This window comes from Rattus rattus, chromosome 7 (genome assembly GCF_011064425.1).
Source record: "Rattus rattus isolate New Zealand chromosome 7, Rrattus_CSIRO_v1, whole genome shotgun sequence".
Lineage (NCBI taxonomy): Eukaryota > Metazoa > Chordata > Mammalia > Rodentia > Muridae > Rattus > Rattus rattus.
The window spans coordinates 118,141,199-118,163,892 of record NC_046160.1 but is presented as its reverse complement, the minus strand read 5'-3'; the positions used below and the strand labels follow the sequence as shown (position 1 = coordinate 118,163,892).

At 42.9% G+C, this 22,694-nt stretch overlaps 1 protein-coding gene across 1 annotated transcript in view; it reads right to left on the bottom strand.

Moving 5' to 3' along the window:
• Dnah11 (dynein axonemal heavy chain 11) overlaps positions 1-22,694 on the bottom strand; it is a 298,504-nt gene that overhangs the window by 61,390 nt on the left and 214,420 nt on the right. Inside the window, exons 63-65 of the mRNA XM_032908348.1 lie at positions 17,864-18,034; positions 11,838-12,073; positions 10,045-10,167 (exon numbers count right to left, since the gene is read on the bottom strand). Coding sequence (XP_032764239.1) covers positions 10,045-10,167; positions 11,838-12,073; positions 17,864-18,034 — 530 coding nt within the window. The remainder of the gene's footprint in view (positions 1-10,044; positions 10,168-11,837; positions 12,074-17,863; positions 18,035-22,694) is intronic.

The following is a 22,694-nucleotide window of genomic DNA, read 5'->3' as shown; positions in this document are numbered from 1 at the left end:
CAGTAGTGAATGCTTAGCAAGCAAACAGGGCAAAGAGACCTAGAGAGTTTAGTGAAAAGTCCGAAGTGAACTTCACTGAGATAAAAACCAGAAAAAAATATGATCAAGTATTTCCTAGTGCTTGTAGATACCTTTCCAGGAACAGATAGAAGCTTTCCCCACCAAACAAGAGACGGCCTCTGCAATCATCAAGAAGATACTGGAAGAAATCTTCCCCTGATTTGGAATGCCCAAGGTAATCTGGTCAGACAACGGCCCTACTTTCGTTGCCAAGGTAAGCCAGGGTGTGGCCAAGTATTTAGAGGTCAATTGGAAATTACATTGTATTTACAGACCTCAAAGTTCAGGACAGGTAGAGTAAATAAAATTTTAAAAGAGACCCTGACCAAATTAAATTAACCATGGAGACTGGCACAGACTGGGTGATACTCCTTCCCTTTTGCTCTCTTCAGAGCAAGAAATACCCCTTCCAGATTCAGCCTTACCCCCTTTGATATGGGGCCTCAGCTTCTCTGACTGTATTAGGTGATGTTACTGAACCAACATGTCATAGTAATAATGATTTGTGTGCCAGGCTAAAAGACCTACAGGTGATACAGAAAGAAATCTGCTCACAGCTGACAGCAGCCTATGCCCCGGAGACCCCAGAGACATCCCATCAGTTCCAGGTCGGAGATTGCAGCTACACTGAGCCCAGACACTCGAGCCTCGCTGGAAAGGACTGGTGCTGCTGACCACCCTGACAGCTGTCAATTCTCAGCCCTCACCAGCCGTGTACTAGCTGTTAGGGCTGAGAGCTGGGACCTAGAGGGAAATTCAGTCATGTTTGTCCTGGGTTCTATCAAGATAGGTGTGGGATAGGCTTGATTTCCATTACAAATGATGTAACGCTACATACGTTAGTACTCCTAACACTTCTTGGGACTGTGCCTCAGGGTCCACAATCTATATAAGTTAGGAAGTTCTGAAAGCTAGTCATGACCTTGGTGTGCAGGTTTAGATAGTGTCCAGATTGGAATCCTGATGCTAACGACTTAGTAAGACACAAAAAAAGGAGTTGAGAATTACTTGGGGCTAAGGCTATCTAGGTGCTGCAAGGGCAGCACAAGGACATCTGCTGTTACAATACAAGGCTTATAGAGAATTCAGAACTGCCATTCAGGAGTAATTAAAGACTCCATGAATAAACTTAGAAAAAGGTTAGACAAAAGGCAGACAGAGAAGCGCATCAGGGATGGTTTAAAAGTTGGTTTAATAAGTCCCCATGGTTAACCACTCTCCTCTCTACTTTAGTTGGGCCCATTATAATTCTCATGCTTCTACTTACTTTCGGGCCATGTATACTCAATAGGCTGGTGGCTTTTTTATAAAAGAAAGAGTGAGTGCTGTTCAGGTACTGGTCCTGCGACAACAGTACCAAGAGCTACAATGGGATGAACAGTGGCTCTAGGATTAGAGCGATAAAAAGAAGAAGTGGGGAATGAAGAATTAAAAAATTAATAATAAGCCGCCTAACTACCCCAAAAGAAGAAGTGGGGTCTGTAAGAGCTTGAACTTTTCACCCTCCCCTGCTGTACAATGGTTCCCGGAACATTCTTGCATGAAAAGTTTTCTGGAACAGCCACAATGACCCATAGCCTCCGGCCACAATGCTCTAATGACCCTGTAGAATGTCACAAAGCCCTAGGTGTGTTGCCTGGTGTTGCACATGACTAGCATATGATCTAGCTGTGGAGCTGTTTATGGTCTTGGAATTCCCTCCTCCCTCCCTCTTGCTCCCCTAAATTGTGGTTTTTCCTTTATAAGCTCTGTGAAAATTCAGGTCGTGGTCGAACTCCTCTACTCCCTGTGTGGTGTATGAGTCTCGACCCCAGCATGCTGGCCTGAGCTCTCATATCATCTTGCTTACAATAAAACTTCCTCATGTGATTGCAGCAGGTCGGTCTCTGTGTCCTACTGGGTGCGCGTCTCTCCCGAGACTTGAGTGGGGGGCTCCCTTTGGGGTCCAACAATTGGAGGGCAAGAACGAATTCACAAAGCGGGTCTTACTCAAGACTCCTTCAGACAGGCCTACAGTTAAACATGACATAATTATTCCACAGCCAACGTAACGTTGAATAACTGGAAACTGGCTGATGAGGCGATTTTTATTAATGTTACCACCACTGTGAGAAAAGCTAGTCATTATAAAACAAATGTCAACAACAGGCTGTCTCCTTTTTACCGTATTATTTTGGTAAAATGGAAATTTATATCAGATAGGTAATACATCTGTTGGCCAATATTGGGTCTCTTTCTAAGACAGACTATTGTTAAAAGAATATATGGGGAGCAAATGCAGGAAGAAGTAAAAATTGTCTTCAAAAAATATTTATATCCCAGAGAAACACACAAACATTCATCTTGCTGTGAGGTTGCTCTGGGCGAGATTAAAGTTCAGAACCGACTTCCACAATACTTGTGGGGATTTGAAGGATTAAAGAGATATAATTTTATCAAGATGCTTCACAGTTCAGCGACTTCTCTAATATGTAAGCCAGTAAATTTGCTTTGGGAAAAAAAAATACATGTTGATAAATCTTCCCAGACATGTTTCCTGTCGATTGATACGTTAGGATGTATTTTAAGTGAGATTAGGATTGTCTGGAGTTAGGTGGATTTAATTATTAGTAATTACCCATCTGTTGTCAGCCTATGGCCCTTTATGGCAGGTATCTGGAGCGTGGGTCAGGTTCAACTGTATATCTTCTCAAACACAGATTTAATGCACTATTGACGAAACCATTACTCGAACCAAATTAAAGTCTAGGCTGATGTATTGGCCTACGGGGAGCTGTCAGATATGAAAGGAGCAATTAGTATTCATTACTCCGTACTCCGCAACATTCCGGTTTTTAATGGACTTCAACTTTTGGACTGTACTGTATCTATCACAGACACTGCACATAAATTTATTACTACCAAAAAAAATAAACTAACAGTGCTCTTAAAAGCCCCTTCCCAAATAAATGACTAAAGTAAATACAAACACTATTCGTAATAGTTGAGAACTTCTGTGAGCTTCAGAGCTCTCAGCAGGAGGATAAGCACAGGGTCGGTCCTTTCTGCTCCCAGGGACTGTGACAAAGGATCGATAAGGGATATTATAGCTTTGTGATACTTATAAATTCTCCTGCCCCATTTTTTAAATTTTAACACCGTCTTGTCTTTGAACTACAAAGAAAAACATAGAGACTGATTCAGAAATGAGAGGAACAGACACACTTGAGGAAAATGTTCTGGAAAGCAAGATCCACTGGCAAATTTACAAGTGTGAGTGAATTTGGGAGGGACCTAAGCACTGGCCACACATTCCAGTCCTTTGCATTACAAGGCCACACCTCTCCGCACAGGCCACGCCTGCCTTCCCCCATTATTACTTCCTCTTACATCATTTTCTCTCACTTTTCATTTTATTGAATTGAGCAAGTAAAAACAATTTGTTCTTCTACCCATCTATTCTGTTTCCATATTTCCTTCAAGCTCCCGTATATGTAGGTTTTTTTCTTAAGTTCCTTATTTTAAAAAGAATGTGAGTTAAATGAAGGAACAAGAATTTATTCTGCTTTAAATACATCCGATATTTATGATCTCTCTCTAAAATATTAAGATTTTGCTGTTCCAAGTACTTCTTAATCTCTCATTGGGAAAAAGAGGCCACCTACAGATTTTTCATTTCAAAGTAAGAGTAGAGACAGTGCAAAAGGTGGGTGTGGTCCCTCATAGGAAGAGGTAGTTAAGAGTATTACTTATGGGAGTCTTTGTTATTATAAAAACACCTACAGTGATTTTTCCCTAACCTGGCTTTCTGAAAGACATCATAATTATATTTTAGCAAAGAGAAAATAAGCATTGAAAGCTTGGAAAACCAAGTGATAGCTTTGTGTGTGTTATAGTGTGTGTGTGTGTGTGTGTGTGTGTGTGTTATCTTGAATGTGTGTGCGCATATGTGCCTATGTGTGTTATCTTGTGTGTGTGTGCCTCTGTGTGTGTTATCTTGTATGTGTGTGTGTGCACGTGTACCTTTGTGTGTTATCTTGTATCTGTGTTTGTGTGCATGTGTGCCTGTGTGTGTATGTGTGTGCGCATGGGTGTGTATGCATGTGTGTGCACACGTGTGTGTGCATGTGTGCATACATTCTCATAAACATTTATAGATGTGCTCATGTAGAGGCCTGAAATCAACTCTTCTTCCTCAATAACTTTCCACCTTATTTTTGAAGCCAAGTCTCTCACTGAGCTTGGAGCTCACCAACGATCTAGCCAGCAAGCTCCATCCTTCTGCTTCGGCCTCCCCAGCACTGGAATTGCGGGCATGTGCTGCTAAACCTGGCTTCCATGGGTTCCAAAGACTGAGTTTAGGCCCTTACACTTGCCAAGCAAGCACTTTCCTGACTGAGACATCTCCCCCAGACCCATAGCATCAGCTTTTGAGACTGACATACATAGACTCCATAACACAACTATTCCATTGCCGAGAGCAAACTTGGAAGATCCTTGCGTTGTGATGTTCATAACATGTATACAGGGACAATCTATATTATTTGGAGCTGTGTAGCTTCTAATATAAAAAAAATAAAATAAATGCTTGGCAATAAGAACTTCCAACTAATACAGGGGAAAGCGGCAAAATTGCACACTGTGATGGTGAAATGGGAAGGCAGTGTGGAGCTCAGTGGAAGAGTGTTTACTTAACACACACCAGGTCCTGAGCTAGGTCTTCAGCACTGTAAAAGAAGATAAAGGAGAAGAAATAAAGGGACACTCAAGAGCCAAAAGCAGTCAATAAACCTTAGAATGAAGCATCGGATCAAACAATCAAGTCCCATTTAAACTGCAGATGGTGTGGCGGACTCTTTATACAGTCCCATATCAAACAAAGCTAAGCAGTGTATCATTTGTGATCACACACACACACAGGAGAATATTATCGTAAATAACGGGATGTTCAGAGAAATGCAAACTTCTGACTGCTCTTGGAAGAGGAGGCAGAATAGGAAAGGAGGGGCCCACGTGGCTTGGGGAGTCACCAGTAATGCAAATGGCAAATGCACACTGACTGCCATGCTTTTAAAAGGGGTTACAGATACTTGTAAGCTGCCACGTGGGTGCTGGGAATTGGATTGAGTCCTCAGAAAGAGCAGATAGTGCTCTTAACCACTGAGTTACATCTCCAGCTCATACACTCCCGATTTTGTAGTATCTGTTAACATTCTGTCTAAGCCCCACCCACAGTTACCTGGCAATAGCCAGGTATGCTCCACCCCACAGTTACCTGGCAACAGCCAGGTTTGCCTGACACTGTAAAAGAGGCTGCTTGCCCCCTCCTCACTCTCTTACTTCTGCTTGTTCTCTCTTACTAGGCTTGCTCTTACCCTCTCCCCTCTTTGTCCCTTCTCTCACCATTCCCCTCTCCTATTCTCTCCACATGCTCATGGCCCGCCTCTCCTCCTCCCTCCTCCTCCTCCTCCTCTTCCTCTTCCTTCTTCCCCCCCCTCCCTCTCTCTCTCTGCACTACTACCTCCTAACTCCCTCCCCATCCCTGAATAAACTCTATTCTATATGGTGTGGCTGAACCTTCAGGCCCAGCATGGGCCCGCTGAGGCATCCCTTTCCCCAGACCTCCATAGAACATAATTCCCACCCCCTTTATCCTTTTATCCTGTTATTAACACAACAGTATCAGCATTAAGTACTAAAAGTTTAAAAAAAAAAACCCTCAAACTTATTTCTCCTGGGAATGATGAAAGTATCAAGGAACATAGAGATACCCCCTATCCCCAAACTTTCGCTGGTCGCCTCACAGCTTAATCTGTGGTTAGTTCACATTCCTGACACCAAAAGACAATGTCCTACCTCAGGAGCTGAGGGTCAGCCAGTCAATGCTCACAACCAGCCATGTATTATTCCTAGCGTTATTAGTTAAGCAGTCAAAGTCAATAATATCCATTAATAATTAAATAATATGCATGCTGAGGTCAGGCTATGGCCTACGGTAAGTCTGTCCATATTGTATAAAGCAGTGATTTTTTCAGGCTGTGCTTTGCCCTAGGAGACTCCATTACACAAGCAGCTTTTGACTCCACTTTGAGAAGATTGAACACAGCCCCTGGGTAGCCTCAGAAACTAGGACTGTCTGGTAGCATCCGATGCAGACTGGGGAAAGAATCCTTTAAATTTGTTGGGCTGTAAAGAGAATGTAGGGGCACACGGGTATATTAAAATTACACCAGGAAAACCGCATCTGATAGCTTATTGAACATACCAGACTAAGGAGAGGTGTAACTCCCTCACCCGAACCCCTGGCAAAAAGATGGGCAAATAACATGGTGATGGCACAGCCCCAAGGCAACCTACCATCTGGTACCTGGTACGTAAGTAACAGGGTGAGGACGCCTTACTCAACTGCCCGCCTGACTGTTTGCCTCTCAGGACCTGGCCATGGACTGTTGCTTCCTGTTTCTAACCAGTTTCCTGCTCTGGACCCAGTTTGGCCTTTCATGAGGCTGAAATCTACAGCTTCACTCTCAGCCCTGTTTCCAGCCGGCCCCTCGGCAGCCCCTCCCACAGGGTCTGGTCCCTTATCTCATCGGTACAGTCTCTCAGCCACTTTTGAAACCTCTGGGACTCTGCTGCAGCCTTTTAAACTTGTGTTTGTTCAGAATCTCATGGGTATGAATACAGATATATTTACTGTGTGTGCTGTGTGAAATGACAGTATTAGTAAGTAAGACTCGGATAAAGTCACCTGCATTCATCTCATCCAAGCTATCAATGTCATGGAAGCTTCTAAATCTTGTCAATTCACTGCTTTTCCATAAATTCTGACATCGTGACCACCTGTTTCTGGCAAAGTGCGCTCATGACAATATACTGTGTTCTTTGATCTTTTTGTTCCCCTCCAGATTTGAATCAAATCAAAACAAACACCCAAAACCAGACACCAAAACAACAAAGAGACGATAGCCTTCTGCAAAACTCCTCTGACCACTACAGGACACCATGGCACATGCATGCTACCCTTATCCCAAAATATCCAAGATTTAAGAAGAAAACAACCCCAAAAGGTAGAAGAGTAATATTCTTATTCGATTATATTCGATTATATACGTAGCACTAATAGAAATCAGTATCAGCTCATCTGGAAGAGTTTATTAAGGAGCACAGGTGTGGCAGTACAAGCCTGCAATCCCCGTGCTTAGGAGGTGGCGACGGTGGTGTCAGGAGTCCAAGGTCATCTCAGGCTATACACAGAGTATGAGACCAGCTAGGGATATAAAAGATCTGATTCAAATAACTGAGGAAGGGGGCTCGAGAGATGACTCCGTGGTTAGGAGAACTGGCTGTTCTTCCAGAGGACCCAGGGTTCCTGGCACCCCCATGGCAACTCACACCTGTCTGTAATTCTAGTTCCTGGGAATCTGACATGCTTGCACAGGCAAAACACCAATAAAAAGAATACATTATTTTTAAAAACTGGAGAAGGAAGGAAGGAAGAAAGGAAGTGTGGAGGGAGAGATAGGAAGGGAAGGAAGGAAGGATGTGTGGAGGGAGAGATGGAAGAGAAGGAAGATGGAGAGAGAAGAAACTGAGTCTTTCCACATGGAACCGTCTATGTCAAATAACATCCAAGACAACCTAGCTAGGCTTTCTTGTTCCCTGTCTTTCTCATATGAAGAAAAGGTACTCTCTGCTCTTTTGACTGGATGTCATTTCCCTGAATCACCCACTATGGTGGCTAATCTACAACTCCCTGTGACTGTGCTGTTTACCAGTTAGCCAAAATCTGATTAAGCTCTGATTATTTACTTGACAGAGGACTGGAAATAACTTTTGATCTCAGTAATGCCCAATTGATAATCATGACTGAAATTAACTACTCCCCCGCCCCATGTCTGTCTGTCTGTCTCTGTCTCTCTCCGTCTAAATCTGTGTCTGTTTCTCTCTGTCTCTCTGTCTGTCTACCTGTCTCTTTGTCTGTCTTTGTCTCTCTCTTTCTGTCTCTGTCTCTGTTTCTCTCCTCTATCTTTGTCTCTCTCCTCTGTCTTTGTCTCTGTTTGTCTCTTCTGTCTCTGTCTCTCTCTATGTCTCTGTCTCTGTCTCTCTCTCTCCCCCTAGGTTGCTAGGGATGGAACTTAAGTTGTCAGGCTTGGTGACAGGTCTAGATACTTCTTCAGAATAAGTTGTTCTGGTCTGACATTGTGAAGAAACGTAATGACCCCTGCACATCTTGTGTCTAACCTCAAACCTCTGGATCCTCCAGACACCACCACTGCACCCAGCTTCAGGAGAAGCCATGTCTTAAACTTACCAGTGCTGAGCAGTTTCAGATTACCCAAACTCATACGTGATGGAGAACCATCACAATTTTTATACATAAATTATGCTGTTGCAAGCTGATGTTAAGGCTCGAAGAATACATATTTCACTGACAAAAATTTTAGGTCTTCATAATAGAGCCAGCGTCTTAATGACAAGGATTTCAGCTTAGCGCATCCCAGATTCTACACTGTACTTTTAACACATCACGCAAAGCTGCAATTATATTTGTGTTAGGAGTTGCAGTTTGTCAGGTGGCTTATTAGATTTTTCTAAATGCATGTCTGGGTAAATTTTGGTTTATTAAACAATTATAAGCTGTCAGTCACTCTAAATTGATTTATTTGGGAAGTTGTATAGTAAATACCATAATAATTGACTGGAGACTAAGAGTTAGTCACCCTTACGTCTGCCCACTTCCACTTCCAGGAGAAATTCAATGACACGAAAGGAGATAGACACCAAGGAAGAATGAGTTTGGAGACGTTTTACCTCAGTGCAGAAAACAAGAAAAAATGAAAGAAAAAAGTTATTCAATGAAGTCAGTGCAGGGATGACTTATGTGTTCGTCTGTACAGTTGCATGAGTGTGTATGTGAGTGAGGAACTGTCCACAACTCTGTGGTGGTGCCTATGCGGAGGTCAGAGGCAGGTGCCCCCCCCCCTTGCCTTCCACCTCGTTTGAGACAGGCATAGTGTTATTCTTACTGCAACACCAGGATAGCCTGCTTTCGAGAGTCTGTGAATCCTCCTTCCTCTGTCTCCCACCTCACACACTTGGCTCTATGTGGGATGTAAACTCAGACCCCATACTTGCTCCTCCATGTCTCTATCCTCAGAGATGACTTCTTCACTAAAGCAGCCCAGTCTCTTGCCCCAGGCAGGCCTGATTAAATATATAACTCCTGCTTCTGACTGGCTTAGAAAGGTGACAGAATGACTCGCCTGAAGTGGTTTGGATGCCCCTAGGAGGATCTTTAGGCATGTAATGTCCCAAGGGGAATGAAGCCACCTGGACAGTTACAGGTATGACTGGGGCTTAGGCAGCATACAGTCCCCTTTGTTGGTAACCTGACACTGGGTGTGTGGGTATGGTCTCAGGGATCTCTAGATAAACTCTCTTTTTGTTTAATGTGCCTGTGTGTGTGTGTGCATGCGCACGTGCACGTGTGTGTGCTTTGTTGTTGGTGACTGAACTTGATGCTGGCCAGCAGACCCCAAGATGTGCACATGTGTGTAATCTGTATGAACTAAGAGTTGTCACATGACTCTTTAGATGCTATTATATTACTATATGCTATATTACTACATGCTGATAAAAAATTGACCATTTAAAGTCTATTTTGAGAAAATACTAACTAAACACAGGTGGTGTGCTTTGCAAGTTGCTGAAGTTAGAGTAAGCTGTGTGAACTGGATGTGCTGGACTCTTCTCAGACAGACAGATTATTCTCAGTCTATGATGCAGGAAGTAAATCCCTGGGAGAGCTTGCCAAGAGGAATGAGGAGTGAGTTCCAGTTGTCTGAGGTTGGTGTGTCTGTAAGATAGGTGTCATGGAATGGAGCTCAGAAATGTCACCAAGTAGATGCCAGTGGATGATGCCTGTGTATGAGGCTGAGAAGCAAAGATAGCGCAGTTCATTTGGCACAAGACATAGCTTAAAGAAACAAACAACACAATACGTACTTTCCTTTCTTAATGGTGTTCCTACCAAGCAGAGGACCCAGGACTGGATCCACTGTCTCCTTGAGGTTCTCAATTAGGATGACATCACCAAAGGCCAGGGCTGTCTCAATGGCATTTAAAAACCTGAAAGTGTGGTCAGAATCGAGATAGTAAGCAAGACAGTTTAAAGAGGCACGGGAAAATGTTAAAAATCATCATGATTAAGTTGTATCTTATGTAGCTATTTTAAACAAACTTATAGGAAACTTTATAGCACAGTATAAAGAAAGCTTTTATCAAAGAGTGCTTGGTCCCCTCTCCTACTATATGTGTAGGATTACACCAGAAATCAGGGGCCCCATTTTTGAGAGAAGTTTTGTAGTCCAATGTAAACCAATTGCTTCCAATAACAATCAGTGTTTGAAATAACTGCAAAGGCTCTAAGTATTGTAAATATAAATTCACTCCATTGGCCTATTTAGAACAAACGAGGCTAAGGCTGGAGAGTGGCTCAGTGATTAGCTCTGGCTGCTCTTCCAGAGGTCCTGAGTTTAATTCCCAGCGTGGGATCCAATGCCCTCTTCTGTCTGATGTCCTGTTCTGTCATGTAGACATACATGCAATTAGAGCACTCATAATCATAAAATAGATAAATACTCTTTAAAAAAGAAAATAGATAAATACTCTTTAAAAAAGAATAAAACTAAATGACTGTGGTATTACATTTTTTAGTTTTAAACCACTCTCTCAGTCTCTCTCTGCCTCTCTCTCTTTGTTTCTCTATCTCTGTGTGTCTCTGTCTGTCTCTGTCTCTCTGTTTCTCTGTCTCTCTGTGTCTCTGTCTCTGTCTCTGTCTCTCTGTCTCTCTCTCTCTGTCTCTCTCTCTCGTGTGTGTGTGTGTGTCTGTGTCTGTGTGTGTGTTAGGCCAAAGGCCAACTTGTCTCTCAGGAGCTGTCTGCCTTGTTGTTGGTGACTGAACTCGATGCTGGCCAGCAGCCCCCACGATGTGCATGACTCCATCTTCCCAGTGCTGGGATTTCAATCCATATCTTGCTTTTGCTCAGATTGAACTCAAGTCCTTATGCTTTCAGGGCAAGCACTACTGACAGCCATCTTCACAGCCCTTGGCTCCTATACCTAAGTCCCATAAAGTGGTAAACTATTTCTTAACGTCATGCTCTCCGATAACAATCTCTCCCTAACCGAAGTCATGTTTGAGATTGGCAAGGTCTGCAGAAACTCTGTAGCTCACTACGTATGAAAGGGCAGGAAAGGGCTTAAGGTAGGAGTCCAAAAGAATCTGTCAACACCGAATGAAGGCCAACCAGAGCTCAGAGCGTCTATTGCTGAACCTTCACTGTTACGGGACAGAGAGACAAGGCACCTAAGCAGACTCAGCTTACAAAAATGACCAATAAAGCTAGTCTAGGAGATTAGGCATCCAGTGAGGGAGCCCGTAACCATGATAGCATCCTCCCTAGGCAACAAATCCATCCAGAGCTGTGACTGTAACCGTCATTGGACTATAGGCGTAATTCTTATGTCGCCATATACCTAGCACTCCAGTGAAGGAGTGCATCACATTTCCGGTCTTAGCCCAGGGAATTAATGTATTTTCCATCTCAGATACAATATGTTTTCCCCTTCAACTAATTGGATGCTGCCAAACATGAATGCCTTTCAACAGAAATGCTTTATAAGAAATATGAGCTAGAAAACCAACAAGTGGGACCACATTGTGATGCTGTGGAGTGGTATAAAGGTCAAGGCTTTATCCGATCAGACCCACTTCCTAGCAGGTAACACCCACCTACCCTTTCTGGCCTAAGTGTGTGACTTTCAGGTCAGGCCCGTATTTATTCTTGATCCATTTAATTCCCTGTTGCTGGGGATCGATCATCAGGGGCCAGCGCTCGCAGTGAGTTAGAATGGTGGCATTTTCAGTTGACATCCTGTCGCTGGGTAGCCCTTGGTTATTCCAGGTGGCAATTGTAGCATCGTCTGTCAACGTGGCAATCATGTCCAGGCCTTCCGCTATTGGGATGGAAACCTTTGAAACCAAAGTTGAATGGGATCAGCTAGCAGCACGGCAGAGGAGAAGGGCTGATTGCGGTAGACAAGAAAATGAGCCTGAAGCCCAGAGAAGAAAATGAAGTCGCCGGGGGGACGCACGTGAATTCTCCACAGACTGCTCGACGTCAAATGCAGCCTGCATTGTGAAACTGATTGAACACAGACCTTTGAGAATCCTGTCAGCTGTGGACTCAGGAACTACGTTATTAACTGCGTCCACCTTGCCTCCCTCTCTGGAGTGGGCTAGTCAAGTCTGTGCAGTTTGCTGAAGCCATGCCACCGTCACCGGAATGGACAAGACGGTAACCTTTCCGGGATAAAGCCTTGTGCTCCCCATCCTGGGCCTTGGAACCTTTTCCCATTTCTGGCATTTTTCCTGACAGTCTTTCCCATGTTTTCTTTAGAATCTCAGCCTTGCTCTCCCATTCTCCTGTTTTAGCCAAACCTGGCTTTCCCAAGCCCAGCAGCTCTCAAACCCGGGCTGCCTATCTATTAGAGTCAAATGGGACCTTAAACAGATCTCTCAGCAGGTTTCTCCTCTTCAGCCCAGTGGCAGCTCCGACCGACATTAACACAGTTAAGCAGTTTCTCTTCTTTGTAGCTTTGTTCACCATGATTGTGGGCCAGAGAGGCACTGCCCAGGAACTAACCTCACTTAAGGGTTTCCTTAAGCGGAGACACTTCATAGTCTGTGTGCTCCCATCTCTGAAAAAGGGGTGTGGGAAGGGGTGGCCATTCTTCTCTGAAGGTCACCCTGACCACCACCCTGCTGTCCTTAGCTGAAACATTAGCTCAGAGGCTGACGTGGTCCAGCTGTACAGCCCTCCGTGTATCATTTCACCTTACTGATCACTTCCCTCTGGTGCATTTTGGCTTTCCAAGTTATGCTATTAACTCTCAAATACCTGAATGCATAGGGAGAACCTATTTTCTGTCCACGCTAGCACCCTGGGGGAATGTGTGGTTACAAGGAGACCATAGGCATCTTCCTTTTTCTATATTCACCTCTTTCCATGTGTGATATCACCATGTCTTTAGTATATGATTGCAGTTTCTGCTCTTGACCTCAAAATACACCTTCTTTCTGCACACAGACCTCCACACGTGTGATATTATCGCTCTGGATATCAGAACACATCAAACTATTTTATCTGACATTTCAAATGCAATTCTCTGATTTTGTACCTCTCTTCCCTCTTCATATACATTAACAGCCTTAGGACAGCTAGGCTATTACCCTACCATGGGCTTTCTTTCTCATTATAATACGTTATACACAACATAAACATTGCTATTTAAATACCTACAGTCCAGTAGCAATAAGTATCATGGTATCATGGGGCTATCAACCACCTCCATCTACAGATCTTTCTCATCCTCCCAAAACTGAATCTCACTATCTATTCAGAGCATCCCCCATTCCCTCCGCTCCAGCTCCAGGCATCTACCACTTCTGTGTCTGTCATTATGAATCTGACTTCTCTGCCTCGCTCAAGTAGATTCATATAGGATTTGTTCTTATGCCAGCATCATTTCAGTCAGAATCATGTCTACTGGACTTATCCATGCTGCAGGTTTCCTGTTTTTTGTCGAATGATATTCTAGTCTATGCCCATGCCACGTGAAAGAAATCTGTTCACTTGTCCCTAGGTTTCTTCCACCTCTTGGTTTGTCATTAGCGACACTTCTAGGTACCGGAGTATGCAACCATGCTGGAGTCACTGCTTTAATTTCGTTGGGGGCAAACATCCATGAGTAGGGCTATTAAATCATAATTGTAATTGTTTAGTTTTGATGTATCTTACTATATTTTATCTACTTTCAGCTAAACTCCGGTTTCTAGTTAGCCTCTTATGCTTTAATTTTCTTCTGCTAACCCCATGAACTCCCTGCTTTCTTCACTTCTGGCCTATCTGCCTGAAAACTCTGTGCCTGGCTGGATTCAGTATCTCCGTCTTCTCATGTCAGACCTTGAGGCAAGCTTCATCATGGTGACTATAGTCATGATAAATGAAGACTTCCACTCCCTTGGGCAATTCCTATGTCAAGATGAAGTTCAACCCACTGTTCCTGATCGAGAATGGGGGGTTAGAACATGCACCTTTACGAGTTCTGTCACTCACCTCCACTCCTCTGTGTAATGTCATCTATATGACAGAATTATGGGGACACAACACACCTCCATAAGAGAATGATAGAACGCTGCACCGATTCATCTACACTTCCCTTTAACTTCTAACATTCAGACCCTTAAACCATCAGACGTTCTTCTGGGTTTGCTTCCTAGCACTGCAAAATGATCGAACAAGAAGGGCTGTGCTAAAGGAGAGAGGCATGCTAGGAGATGGGGTTTTGATCCTATCTAGTTTTGGATAAGCTTAATTGAAAAAGGAGTTGATGGGTGGGAGACGCAGGATGTCCTCAGAGAAGACATCCTAGGCAGAGGAGGAAGGCAGTGCAAAGGCCTGAGGTTGAAGTACTTGGAAGATTTATGAAGTGGATGGCAAGACAAGGGCAGAAGAGGAAGGAAGTCAGAGTGAGAGACAGTGAAGCAATCAACAACCTGTAAAAGTCTGAAGCTTTTGTAGAATGTTTGGATTTTGTTCTAAGTGCAATGGAGAATCATTCAAGGGATTTAAGAAGAAAATGGACTTTCAGTTTTGAAAGCTCAGACCGGATGATACAATCAGAGGCAATTTAAGGGACAGACAACATATCCTAGACTTGTAGAAAGGTGTTTGAGGGTTCTTATAGCAATGTAAGAGAATATGATGGCTTGTGGCAGCATGGCCGTACTACAAGTGGCAGAAAACACTTGATTCTCAGTATATACAGCTTCCTGAATTGATTGGGTGTAGATGTGGGAACATGGAGGTGATGGCAGAGAGCTGCCAATAAACACAGGAAAAGCTGAGTGGAGGAATTTCTAAGGGCAAGTCAGGAGATCATACTACTACATCTGGGGCAACTTTGAGACATTCCCGTACAGGGGCCACATAGTCTGAGCTCATCTAGAGTGACCAGGAGTGGGCAGAAGAGACTGGCTCTTTAAGGATTCACACAGAAGGCAGAGTAAATGAGTCTTAACAATGGTCAGGGATAGATTAGCCATGTTTCTACACTGTCATGTTTCAGACATCAAATAACTTCATGTCCTTGCATGCTTTTAAGTACTAGTCTATTCTGGCTTGTATCCCCTACAGAAGGACTTGATTGTAATTCCATAGTTTTAAAATATATTTTAATATCTTGAAAGACAAGTGTGTCTTATGGTTCTATTTTAAAATTTTCGTGGCCATCCTTAAAATCCTTATCCTTCAACAAACTGTACAATCATTGAGCAAAGTGAAAACACAATTTTCCTTGGGGCTCTAACTTGAATAAAATTGAATTTATTCACTAAATAACCCAGGACCACTGACACATTTAGACTATGTACATAAAATCTATATAGTAATATAGATTAAATATATTAAATTAAATTATATATTAAATTTAATATATGTAATATATTAAAAATTATAATACATATTAAAATAATATGTATTGTTCAATCTATGTGCGTTTCTCAGAACATTTGAAGACAACCAATTCTCGATGTTAAGAGGAGAGTTTCTTCCAAGATTACCTTACCAATGTCTAGGTTGTCAATAAATGACATGCTTGATTTACAGATTATCCACAAATCATACTTGATAATAGGTTTGTGTCCAAACCAATAGATGGCCTAGGATATCCCCCAGGCAAACTGACAGACCAAAGACAGGCAGGAGATACCCACAGACACACAGAGCTCCTATATTCTGAGGAGAAATATAGGAACTGCTAGGAAAAACAATTCAGGGTAGCATTGATGAGCTATCACAGCTTCTCTTCCTACCATCTGCCATTGCCACCCTGCCACTGCCACCACACACATCCAGGATATGAGTTCCCACCTCTCTGTGGTAAGCAGCTGAGAAATGGCCATTGATTGCCTCCACAGGGACAGGTACTTGTTACATTTATGTGGTGCCTTCTGCTGGGTCCTGTAGAGACAGGAGATTCTCTCCTCCCAGCAGAGTCTCACTTTTCTCACAAAGCGTGGAGTGGAGTCCTTTAGTTTAACTATGCCCAGAGATGAACAGGAGAATGGGGCTGGTCCATTTAACGACTGTCTTTGTTCGGATGGTGACTTAAAAAACACTAAGGGTACAGAGCTGTGGTGATTGAAAACCACATGGGGTTTCCTGTTTATTCAAAGATAAACAGGCCTTCAGTGGAAATTAATACTTATTAGCATATATTACATGGAAATTGTAATTTTGCTTTGGCCACATATTTAAGAGGATGATTTGGACAAGTTAGTTAATTATAGAATCTTTATGATCTCTTCAAACAGTTTATTTTCTCATAGACTCCCAGGTTTAGAATTAAACGGGGAAAAATAAAAACCAACTGATGTGAAATTTTCTAGAAGCTCAAATGACATTAGACTAGCAGTTAAGGACCAGTTTTAAAACTAATATAGGAAAAAGCAAGTTTCTAGTGTAGAAAACACTGATTGATTTTACACATTCATTTATATCTCAGCACAAGTGAGCAGGTATACCAGAAAGCCAATACTCAATAGCTTGCATGTTAGCAGTGAATTTTCTCATCATTCTGGAAGACTGGGAATTCATTACTGCTAACAGTGAGAGTAGAGAGAAGGAAGCATTAAAGAGGGTACCCGTCAGTCTGCAGTGGTTCCAGGATGACTCAGACAAACACAAGAAGCGTCAAGCATGGAGAAGACAAGACAAAGAAGATAAAAAAGGTAAGAGGAGAAGCAGACACTGACCACTTTAAAAACTCAGAAAAAACTAAGAACCGGGCAAAATCAGCAGACTGACTCATACCTAATCAGATCCTTGATGATATTTAAAGACAAATCTTGGAATTTAGAGAATAACACGCAAAATGTTAAATAAAAAATACCCCCCCCAAAAAAGCCCTCAATATACAAGTAAGTTTTGAGATTATAGGCATGTGAAATAATTCAGTTACAATGCCATGAAAACAATGAATTATGTGCCTTTAGGGATAAGATTTCCTTTAAATCACCGGCTTTCCATTGGCATGAAGTTGGTTGTGAGAAGAGCTGCTGTGGACCTTGTGGTGTAGATTTACACATAGAGGGTTGAGGATGTCTTGCCATGCTAGTGAAGGGTAAGTAGACTGGGGGCAACTTGATCAATCACAAGGGTGGTGTAGCAAGAAGACTGTGGTCTGGATGTCAGGTGGGCTGACTCCTTGCTCTTTGGTGGGAAATCAAATCAAATTTAAAATTTTTGCTCCTGTTTCCTCAACCACACATGGGAGATCTTAAGCCACAGAATTTCAAATATCTCAACCCTTTGACTTTATCTATGGATTTCATGGTTCAAATGTACAGTAAGCTTTTTATAAATGTCATTTTACAAAATGCTGCACTTTAGTTTGAAGGTAATCTTGGAAACTCCTTCATTAATGTCAATATTAGTAAGAAAACAAAACACTGTGTACTGTTCAATAATGTAACACACTGACTCTGCTTCCTATTGTCTTGTGAGATGCACCCTCTAACCAAGAGTCTATGCTCTTTTCACCTCCAGGTCCAAATCATCATTAACATGAGATAAACAGAACAAGATGTTAGAGACGCTACTACAGAGGAACAAGGTACCCTGGCATATATACAGTGGCCACTGATGGAATTCCTTTGCCACACTTTTCTCATATTGACAGAGTGAAGGATGGGCCTCACCTTCCGCTGAAGAAATGGAATCCACTTGCAGTCCACCAGCTCCTGGCGATACTGTCTCGTGAAGGACCCAATGTAAGACACAAACGCTGCCGTGAGCAGCACATCTCCACACAGTGTCTTCTCCTGAGTTTCAAAAGACTTAATGGACTGACCCCATCGAATCTTCTCTGACTGAAGGATAAAATTACCCACATGTAATTACAGGGTGAGCGTCAACTTGCAAGTGCTTAATGCAATTACCTGACAGCACAGTTCAGGGCTACGGCCTCCTGCGCCATCCCTAGGGGAAGAGAGTGGAACAGGGTGGAGCGACTGCTATAATCTTTTGCATGTCTGAAACCCATCATCACCACGCAATTCTCCCACTCTCTCTGGCCAAGTTCAGCATCACATGGCATGAGCTCATTCACGTTTCGGTTTCTCAGTTGTACTAACTCTTTAATCACGATGGGGGGCCTTCTTAACAGGTCAATCAATCGCTTCCCTGTCCCTCTGGGGAAAAGAGAGCCAAGACCTGCTGCTGCAAGTAACTGAGATGTTAGGATTTTATGTAAAAAATCTCACTGTGCAGTGCTGCCTGGCCTCCAATTTCCTATGCTTGTACTTCAGTCTCTCCAGTGCGGACATTCCCATGGCTGTGTAATGCCATGATCAACTGCTAGGACTCTTAACATCAGCCTGGCTAGTCTTCATTTTCCTCCCCACTCCCCACCCCCTTTTTTGGCAACAGCACTATACTGCCTAAACCAACATTTTTTACTTAATATATTGGCTAGGGGCTGATCTGACAAAGAAAATTGTCAAACATCTTTCATGTTAATTAATTAAAACATAAAGCTTAAATAACCACTTGTTCTGAATTCTGTTAATTAAAGAATGATTCCAGTATGTAACCAAATTCAGGCTACTTTTCTAGTATAATCATTAAATCAGTGGAGGGAGCTCTGAGCCATGTTAAATGATGGGAATCAGGGACCTAGCTGGCCTCAGTGACAATACGCTCAGAAACTGTGTTGAAGTCCTTCTTACTTGATAGGCTGGTCATTTAAAGTCTGATTTACAGGTTAAGTATGTAGAGCCCTTAATATTGGATTTGTGATAAATATGTATGGATTGTCTGAGCTGCAGGATATAGTTCGCCAATCCACCCCATTTTGAGGCATGTTGAAAATTAAAACAGCATTCTAAGGACATGAAAAGTGGTAGGAGCCAAAATAATCAGCAATTTTATAAGATAAGGAAAGAGAATCCTTAAACCCTTCCTTCCTTTCAGGGGAAAATAAGGCCACAGGAAACATGACTGACAGATGACACAAAAACTAGGAAACTAGGAATCTCAGCTTCCCGTAAACCATAAGAACGTGCATGCGTGTGTGTGTGTGTGTGTGTGTGTGTGTGTGTGTGTGTGTGTGTGTGCGTGTGCGTGTGTGTGTCCTGGAGCTGTTCTTAAGAGCATTCCGGACACATGTGAGCAGTTCCCAGAGTTGGTCAATGGTCTCCATTACCATCCCAGCTGCACAGTTAAAGACAGGAAGTCCAGCTCTTATCCTCTTTCAGAATTCATTACTTTCCTTGCTCAGCCACAAACAATACACGCAGTACATTCAGGGTGCCTCTGCGTCTAACCCCCATCTGTGTTGTTGCTTTGTAAAGGATAATAAAGTGTGCCTACCTCATTCTCCAAAACACCTCTGGACTTGAAGATTTACTAAACACAGACTTATTGGCTGTTGAGAGCGTCAATAATTTCATCCCACCACCCCTGCAGCATAAATCATTACTGACATTGGCTAACAAGGGTTTAAGAGTTGGAACTTGTCCTGTAATAAATTTCCGGACAGTTAAAAATCACTATAATTTTATTCTAATGCATTATAGATTGCCTGTAATGTCATCCTGGCTGGGGTGACCCATTTCTAATTTTGAACAGCTGTTCAGCTCAGGAGTTAGTTAATGATTAAATATAAATTGCCTGATTTATTAGTCTGAATGGCTGAGCTTCCAGGTCAATGCTATACAGAGAAAATCATCAGTCTTGATGCTTTTCAGAAGTTAACTGTCTCCTGTGCTAGTCAGAAAGAATTTTATCTTCACAGGAAAAGAGCTGATATGTTCAATTAATCCTTCAAAAATATATTTTTCCTACTTAACAACATACAAGCTTACCCCCCTCTTCTTATTGTCTAAGTTAGTGTTAAGTCCAGGCTTTGAGACTATTCCTGTGAATTAGAGATACTGGGAAAAGCCTGCCTCTGTCATGATAGAATCTTTAAGTACCTCAGAAGCAGTCTAATTGTATCATATTTTTTAATGTACCTTGCAAGTGGTAATCACTTCACCTACTTAAATCCTACCACATTAAGTGGTGATAGTTGTAAGGACTAGTAATAGTGAACTTCCTCAACTAACAAGAAAAGAGTTTTCAAAGATCTCTCTCTGTCTCTGTCTCTCTGTCTGTCTCTGTCTCTCTGTCTCTGTGTCTCTGTGTCTCTCCCTGCCCCCCCCCAATAACCACTTTATTCAACAAAGTTCTATTAATGACTAGTCTCTCTGCCTGGGATCGTGTGGTTCAAAATATATAAAGCTCCTTTTGTCAAAAAGTTTATATTTGGAGAAAAAGAAACACATAAAACCATATATGTATGCCCCCTCCACCAAGACTCTGGGAACATTGTGGAAGCTTGGGCAGAAAGACTGTAACAGCTAGAAGTCGGGGAGGATCCAGGCCCAACAGTATCTTCTGGACATGACAGGATCCTTGAACTCATGAACTCACAGCAACAGTGGTTGCCAGTACAAGACCTGAACCAGATCAAGCCAGTCAGCACTCAGCAAGAATAGAGGAGGGGCTCACTGAGGAGCTTTTGTCAAGTGAGAGATGCTGAGGACAGGAGAGTCAGCTCTCTTTATCTGTATAGCCCATGGTGGGCAGCTCAGGGTCCGGTGAATGGCCCTACACTGTGCACATATGAGCAGAACCAACTGGACTTAGCATGTAATAAAACAAAAGGAAGAGGAAGGGGAGAACACAAAGTTGGGAAGATGTTGGGGGAAGGGTCTGGGAGGAGATGGAGTGGGTATGACCTATATTCACTACTTTTATATATGAAGTTGTCAAAGTGAAAGAGGGAATGTACCTTGTCATATGTGTACATCTCTACTAGGAGGTACTGTGAGACAGTGTAGTACAGAGGAAGCAAGAAGCACCACAGGGCTGTGTGAGTGTGAGTGTGAGTGTGAGCTTGAGTAGAGAAAGCTAAATACATGGGCACACCAAGGTCTGAGGGAGCCATATGCTAAAAAGAGCTTTTGGCAAAGAATTGAGGAGTCAGTTTGCCTGTAATATGGACCTGTGTAGCCACTGAGGAGGAGAAGGCCAAAAGCCACAGGTAGACTCTCTGAGGAGGACCAAGGAGGGTATGGAAATGCATCAGGAGAAACGTGGAGGCGTCCAGGGGCCAAGTCACTTAAAGTCGTCAGAGAGTGCTTTGAGCAAGGTGATTAGCTACTAGAGAGCTCAGGCAGAGTGGTGGCCTTGGAACATGGACGACTCTAGGGAGATGCTGGCGATGAGGAGCAGGAAGGAAGGTGAGAAGCAATAAAACTGACTTCTATAGCAGAGCCACAGACTCTCCAATGAATTGGTTGCTTGTGAGATACCATGAGGAACTAAGGCCAATCCAAAGAAAGCTTAAAAGGTTATGGCCAGAAGCACAAGAGATTGGTGGGACTGAGACTGTACACAAGGAGAGCCTTGTGCTCACAGTGTAACGTGAGCTTCAGAAGCTTGGTGCACTAGAGTTGTAGCAAGCTTAAATTGGATTTTAGAAAACAGTGTAAGGTTGGTGTGTTGGCTCGTGCTTGAAATATCAGTACTTAGGAAGCTGAGGCAAGAGGATTACCATGAATCAGAAGCCAGTCTCAGTTACACTGTGAGGGTAGCCTGGGCTGGAGAGTTAGACTATCTCAGAAGTGCGTGAATTGGGGTGGGGGGTGCAGGAAGTGTGTGGGTGGGGAAGTATGTGTATGGATGTGTGGGGGCAGGGGAGTGTGTGGGTGGGTGGGGAAGTGTGTGTATGGTGTGTATGGAGGAGTCAGGGGTGTATGTGGGCAGAGCAGCTAGCCGAGTCATGAGAAACCAGGCCACTGTGCACTCCTGCTCTCTCACATCCTTTTACTGCTAAGAGAACCTAATTTTGAATAAGATGACCAAGTGTCCAACCCCTCACGATATAGACTATGATGGAGTGAGCCACCAGTAATTCCATCTCCTAGCCTTCCAGCCTACTTTGAAGTTAGGCGTGGCCAGTCCATCCTATAAATACATTTAAGTGGGAGTCTGCCAGACCACATTCCAGGAAATTCTAGGTGTTGAATAAAAAGAGAAAATCTCATATATCTCTATTTTCCCTTTCTCTATGGAGGGATTTGGAATGGTAGTGCATATCTTCAACAAAAAGGAAGTGCTCAGGGACTCAGCAGTAGACTGTAGCAGCTATCTTGGTCAGGAGGCAAAAAGCATGAGGGTCACTGGTCTCGTGCCTGGCACGGAGAAGCAGGCAAGAGAGAAGTATCTTGTCATTGGTCACCTCAGTGAACACTTACCATTGTCTTTCCTTGGTAATTTAAAAAATATGTTTAGGCAACTATAAATCAAGTTTTCTATCAATTCCACCTATTCTAACTACTGCTATATACTTCCCATCTAAATGCATTTGTTCCCCATCTAAATGACCGTATGCTTCTCAGTAATTTATTTTCAGGTTGTATACTTTTAAGCATTCATATACTAATATTGATATCCTGTCATCCTGTCACCTAGTGCACCTTA